The sequence below is a fragment of the Microtus oregoni genome, unplaced genomic scaffold (genome assembly GCF_018167655.1).
Source record: "Microtus oregoni isolate MIOR12 unplaced genomic scaffold, Mior012 000057F_ref0000458, whole genome shotgun sequence".
Lineage (NCBI taxonomy): Eukaryota > Metazoa > Chordata > Mammalia > Rodentia > Cricetidae > Microtus > Microtus oregoni.
Window position 1 is genome coordinate 7,723,712 of NW_024543833.1, and position 7,131 is coordinate 7,730,842.

The 7,131-nt window shown below is 41.7% G+C and overlaps 1 protein-coding gene across 1 annotated transcript; it reads right to left on the minus strand.

The window, feature by feature from the left end:
* Positions 1-2,491: 2,491 nt before the first annotated feature.
* Positions 2,492-3,484, minus strand: Mc5r (melanocortin 5 receptor). The gene has a single exon (XM_041639193.1). It carries the CDS (start codon positions 3,467-3,469, stop codon positions 2,492-2,494), a length of 978 nt encoding a protein of 325 aa, XP_041495127.1. The 5' UTR covers positions 3,470-3,484.
* Positions 3,485-7,131: the final 3,647 nt, after the last annotated feature.

The window sequence follows — 7,131 nt, forward strand, 5'->3', positions numbered from 1 at the left end:
ACATTTTCAATGATATATAGTAAAGTATAAATTTTATTTTATTTGTAGGATTAATATACTTTCGAATGTCAATACTATAGACAATAAATATTTGCAAGTAAAATTCACCAAGATATGTACATTCTCATTTTGTAAAACCTATCAGAAAATGTCCACAAAGATAAAAATGCCTCCAAATGTCACATATCTGAACAACCAATTCAAATGTATAATCTAGTCATCTATTCTATCAGTTATATAGAAATATATTTTAATTGATGTATCCTTTACTAATAATTTCTATGAACCACATATATTACAGCAAATATATTTCCCACAGAAACACAAAGTTAGTATACAGTGCTACATGTTTGACAAGTATGTGTCTCCTTTTTCTATTAAGGGGACTTCATTTTGAGTGCCAGAGGTTGGCTTATTATTTAACAAGTTACTATATGCATATATTTTCCCAAATATAGCCACATTTGAACACATGGCCTATTTTGTTTACCCAGAGTTTAAAATGTAGTTGAACGTGTTCTTAGATTGCTTAATATAAAAGTGGGGATTTGTAGTAAGTCATTTAGCACCCAGAGCAGAGAATTAACCTAATGAGGGTTGCGTGTCCAGATGAGCAGTGTAACCTCAAAGATCAGCATCTTCTTCTACCCCTAGGCCTGCAACTCTAGTCACTTTGCTTCGTGTTCAAGGGTATTGGGCAGAAGACTCAGCATGGAAATTACAAACAGGGAAAGTGCCTGCTCTGTACAGATGAGAGGAAGCCTGCATCCAGTGCATAACCCTGTGACAGCCATGGCAACAGTGGCCTCCGTTTTCTATAACGGTTACAATGAGAACATTAACTTCTTATTCGGAGATGTGCCTGTGAGTTTTCAGCAAATACAAATGAACAGGACACATTTTGAAAGGCTAAATGCTCTTTTCAAATCAGTGGCAAACAACCTGCTAAAGGTTTTGTGAACCTTTGCTATTAATACCAGCACATTTTTTCTATGCTGAGCTCCTAGAGGGGAAGGTGGCCACGCCCAAAAGCTATTTATGGGACTCTACTTGAAAGCTCTTCTGCCTTTAAAATCTTCTGTAGAAATGGTCCCTCTTATACCAGTAGCTTCTTGAGGGATGGCCTCTATCTCCATTGCTTTGTTTATACTTTTTTCTTTCATTTGGAAAGATGCCAAGTGTCCAATGAAAGAGAAAAATACTAATACTACTGCAAAATGGAGCCTGTGAGCTCTAGGGTCTCATTTCCTTCCCTTCAGATGAGAACACTAGGACCCAGAGGGCCACGCAGCTCCATTGAACAAAACATGTCTTGGTGTACAAAATACTGCTCTGGCCACCAAAACCTGAATCCTCCCTTCATGTTTATTTGTGGTAGGTCCATGTGGATCAGTTCTTTTATGTAAAAAGAGAATCCTATGTGGTTTTCCAAATTTTACAAGAAGTTCTCCCATTTTTTTCCAGGTAGTTCTTTTGGCATCCTGGAATGTCAGGATAGATGTGGAGCCTGGAGTAAAATTAAGAACACATAGCCAGGGAATGGCAATTAGTGCCTGAGCTTACGTTCCTTTCCTCAATGCCAGACTGAAGAACATATTCCTTTGCTGTAGAATGGGCCTTTGACGATTGCTCGAGTCATGGTAAGTTACTGCACAGCATATAATGGCAAAGCGTCAGACACCAAGAGACGATGAAAGACTGTGTGTGAGAAAAACCAATCTAGTTTGACTACGGACATGTACTTCATTCATGGAGTGAGGGTGGGTGTGTATCTGCTGTCCCTGATGCAACCCCAAAATATTTCTTGGAAATGCTAAATTGAGTCAAAATAAGACAGGGAGAAAGGGCATGGAGATTTTTCACAGAACATGAAGCAAGATTTGTAGTTCAGAACTTTAAGCCTGAATAAGTCCAAAACTATGATGGACAGACATATAGGGAGTTAAGGTTGATCCTCAGACAATTCTAAATCCAAGCCATAAACTAGAAGTCTAGGATAGGACAGCTGTAGGGACACCCAGAGCAAATAAAATGGAAGGCTCGAATGGAAAGGATTCTGGATGTCTCTCTAGTCTTGAAAAGAATGCAAAAGCTGTGTCCACCTTTTCACAAGAAAGACAAAACAAAAATGCCACTCATGGCGTCATAGACCTCCACAGTGCTTCTTTCAATAACAGCTCGCCCGGGATATTCTGCATCTCATAAGGTGACTTATGAGGTCAGGGAGAGGGTAGCAAAGCCTCCTAGAAAGGGAATGTGAAGTAGAGAAAGAGTAAGATGTAAAAAGATACATGTCTCAGACATGTATTCCCATGATGGAGACAATCCACATATGTATTCTTTTGATACACAATGAACACAGGTTTAAGAACACAGGTTTGAGTGGCAGAAGAGCTAAAGGAGAATACATTTGAGATTCCTAAGGAACCTTGCTCATCCCCTGGCTGAACCTTAAGGACTGAGAGATGAGAGCCACCGAGAGAGACTATGTCTAACACCTGCCACAGAGCCTACCAATTAGTCTAAAGCCATGACAACAAATGATCTCTTTAAAGGTCCTCCGCATCTCCTGGATGCGGAAGGCATAGATCAGAGGATCAATCACCGAGTTACACATGATGAGTATCAGGTACATACTGAAGTACGACATAAAGCAAGAGCAATAGACGTTCTGGGGGCATGCAAGCATCAAGATAAGGTGGAGGAAGAAGGGAGACCAGCACACAATAAAAACCCCCAGTAGCATGGTGAGGGTAATGGCACCCTTCATGCTGGTCCTTTGCCTCACAGAACTATATCTGGGGGACGCTGCTATGCGCTTGACATGGTTGCGTGCCAGGAGGAACATGTGTATATAGAGAGACACCATGAAGAACAGTATGGTGAAGAACATGGAGATGAGGCAAATGATGACATACTTGGATTCGTAGTAAATGATGAAAACGATGCCGCAGCTTATGCAAAAAGTCCATATGCAGGCGATAATCACCCCCGAGCGCCTGGCCGTCATGATATGGTGGTAGCGCATGGCGTAGAAGATGGTGACATACCTGTCCACGGCAATGGCCAGCAAACTGCACATGGAGGCCACGACAGAAATGCAGATCGCGGAGTCAAACACATTGTCAAGGTGACGTGTGAAGGTGTCCGTTATCACCAGGAGCTTATTGTTTATCAAGTACATGGTGATGGTCTCCCAGGCGTTGGATATGCTCACCAGCATGTCAGCGACTGCTAAACTGCCCACAAAATAGTACATAGGAGAGTGCAGGTTTTTGTTTTTCACTATGGCCCCAATGACCAGGATGTTCTCCAAGAGACTGACGAGCCCCAGAGTCAGGAACACCTCCACAGCGATGCCCATGTCCTCACAGGCTGAAGACGCGTTCTTGACATTTGGTCCTAAAAGGTTGTCCTCTGTGGCATTCGGGGTAAGATTCAAGAAATGCAGTTGAAACGAGGAGTTCATGGCTGGAAGAAAATGCCTCCAGGTCTTGGCATCAGATGTACTGTAAGGCAGATTTGTTCGTTGTTGTGTTATTATGGTTTTGAGAACATAGGAGTGCACACCAACACAGGTCATGCTCGCACGCCAAGAGCAGGTCCAGGCATGCCGAAATGAGTGCTTAGACACAACATATTGAAAACCAGACCCCGTTTTGCCTCGTTCTGACTTGTGCTCCTGGTACCTGGAATTCTGTCCCTCTCATACACACAGCTTAATGTTTTCCCATGCCTCTTCCATTTACTCATAGTCTGTCACTCTCGGGTTACAGGAATAGCTTCCATTTCTATGCCAAGGACAGCCTCTCTTTCCATGTCTGATTTCTTGCCCCCGCAAGTTCCCTCTCAGAGCATATCCATGAACTCTATCAAACTCCATAAAGGTCCTAGCCAGTCTCCAGATTTTCACATTACTGGGGCTACTGCATCATATTTTGCTCGAGTGAGCCCAGATTTCTGAAGAACATACAAACATTCCCTTGAGAAGGACAGATGTACCTGTGTTCTTATCACTAACCAGACCTCTCCTCAAAATCCCAACGCATACTCTTCCAGGGTTGCAGCAGTGGTGGCTGAGCTTGAGAATAAGCACGGAGTTGCTACCTCCAATGCATAAGCTTCCTTCACAGTATGTTAAAGAGAGAAAAACAACAGTACTTTTCTTCAGAGTTAAATATTTTCTTTAAACTCTGAAAAATCTGAATTTCATTGGGTCTGACTGCTAATTTTAATGTCCCACATAAGCACAGTGTGAAGAAATAACTGGGAAATGTTAGAACAAGGCAGCCTCAGAGAGCCGTTGTATTAACAATAAGGTAAGCCTATTGGGTTGCAATCATTTACAATACGTTCGCACCTCAAAGGTATAGACCCATCCTCCTGTGGCTTTAAACATCACATCCAGCTGCCTCACGATCTCGCTGCACAAACTGGCTTACCCATTCTGCTCTCCTCCATGTAAAGGTGAGCACGATTCCTCACTTTTTCCAGGCGGATTCTGGGAAAGAGAGTTGTGTCTGTTTCCCGGGCTCTGGCCTTGCATCCCGGCCAGGTGCCCTCACTGGATGCTTCACTCTGCGTGAGCTCTTGGTGTCCACCTGGACCGACTTCGGCAAGAAAGCCAGGCCATCCCCAGGACGCAGTCTCCTCCCAACCTAACCTAGCTCCTCACCAGTCTGCCTTTAAACCACCTCCGCCCGCCCAGCTGGCCGCCTTTCTGGCCTATTGGGTTCAGGTCTCCAGCAACTTGCTGCCACCAGCACGGCAGCTTAGGAGTCGTGTTTACAGTGCCACCTAGTGGTTCACCACAACCCTTAGCTCTGCAGTGCTTCCAGGGTGACAAATCTTTTCCTCTAGGGGCACACAGATGGATTTTTTTTCCCCCCCAGAGAATGATTCTCTTTTTCCTCTCCGTCTCTCTTCCTCTAAGTCACTGATTTAAAATTCTGCCCAGCTCCAAGGACCTGATCTGCTCTGTTCTTTGTTTTTCTGGGACAAAGTGGCTCACCGGTATGCCTGCTACTCACATACACCTCTCTCTCTCTCTCTCTCTCTCTCTCTCTCTCTCTCTCTCTCTCTCGCTGTAATTCTGTGAAGCATATTATTGAAAATTTGATGGAAATCGCAATGAATCTGTGCATTCATTTTGATATTATAGCCATTTCACAATGTGCTGATCCATGAGCATATGAGGTCCTTCCATCTTCCAGAATCTTCAATTCTTTTCTTCAGTGTTAGAAATGTTTCTTTACACAGGGCTTCCTCGTACAGGTGTATTTCAAGGGATTTGTTTTTGTTGTTTTCTGTTTTGAAAGGGACCGTGTCCCAGGTTTCCTTTTGATACGTTTGTTACTGGTGTACAGGAAGGCTGCTGGCTTGATGTTAATTTTGCATTCGGCCACTTTGCTGTTTTCTTTCTGGATCCAGATTCGTTAGGATCTCTTACATACAAAAGTTTGCAAACAGGATAATTTTATTTCTCCCTTTTCTATCTGCATCCTTTTTATGTCCTTATCGTGCTGGTTTAGCTGAAGTCTCAAGTATTGTATGAAATAAGTGTGGAGAAAAGCAGTTACTCTTGGTCTTGATTTTAGTAGAAATTCTTTAAAGTTTTTCCCATTTAATACGATGCTAACTATAAGTTTGTCATATATACCGTTTATTATATTGAGCTAGTTTCTTTGTATTCTTAGTATCTTCAGACATTTTACTACAAAAATGTTGGGTTTTTTTTTCAAAAGTCTTATCTGCATCTATTCTAAGATAATCAAGTGATTTGTCTTTGAGTCCATTTATATAGTATATTATATATTTATTTACATATAATGAACCATCCCTGTATTTATAGTGATAAATATAAGTATTTAGAGGGCAGTTTGATACTATATCTATTTAGTAGGCTATTAAAAGCAGGTCATAGTAGGGCTTATAATCTACTAAGCGAGGGGTTCTTGACACAGTTAACATTATTACCAGGCATGAGTTCTGTCTTGTGGATTAGGCTTTATATTCAATCAGAAAGTGATTGCTTTACTCCTATAATATCTATGCCACTACTGTACCAAAGGACATAGTTTGCCAAGCTGGTTATTATCATAGCTTGCAGGCCTCTCCATGGATAAAAATGTTGATTACTTTTCTCCACCAGTAGTGATGCACTCCTCACCACCCTATGAAAGCTAGCCCATATAGATGAAGCTTCCAGGTGGATACTGGCTTGATTTCTCCATGTTCTATTACTTGTCTATTTTATTTATTTATTTATTTATTTTGGTTTTTCGAAACAGGGTTTCTCTGTGGTTTTGGAGCCTATCCTGGAACTAGCTCTTGTAGACCAGGCTGGTCTCGAACTCACAGAGATCGCCTGCCTCTGCCTCCCAAGTGCTGGGATTAAAGGCGTGCGCCACCACCGCCCGGCAACCTGCAATTTTCATCATTTCATTTTCATTAAAGCTAAATAAAATTCCATTGTACGTATTTATCACATTTTCATTATTCACTAGCAGACTGACGTCTGGGATGTACTCATTTCCTGGCTATTGTAAACAGAACAACACCAATCCATGGTGAGTAAATATCACTATATAGACTCATTGGGTATATACCCAGGACTATTATTGGGTCATATAATCTACTTTAATGTTGGAGAGACATCCATACTAGTTTCCATAGTGACTGAAGTTTTTGCTCCCAACAGTGAATATTCCCCTTACCTCACGTCCACACTACCACTTGGTGTCATTTGTGGATTTGTTTGGTTTGATTTTAATATTAGTCCATTCCCTGGGGAATATACTAGTCTTTCACTTCTGTGATAAACTCTATCCCAAGATACGGAGTTGAGAGTAGCTATTGTGAACAGAATTGCTTCCCTGGTTTACTTCTTAGTGTTTGTCATTGGTATCTAGGAAAACTAGTAATTTTTGTTCTTTGTATCCTATATTTAGCATGCTGTTGCCTGTGGGCTTGTGAATTTTGCCTTTATTATATTCTTTGTATCCCTGGACTCTCCAGAACCCCTAAGGGAATCCTAGATTTTCCCAATGCTCTTTTCTCCATCTGAGATGATCATGTGATTTCTGTCCTTGAGTCTACTTATGTAATGGAGTACATTTGTTGACTTATATG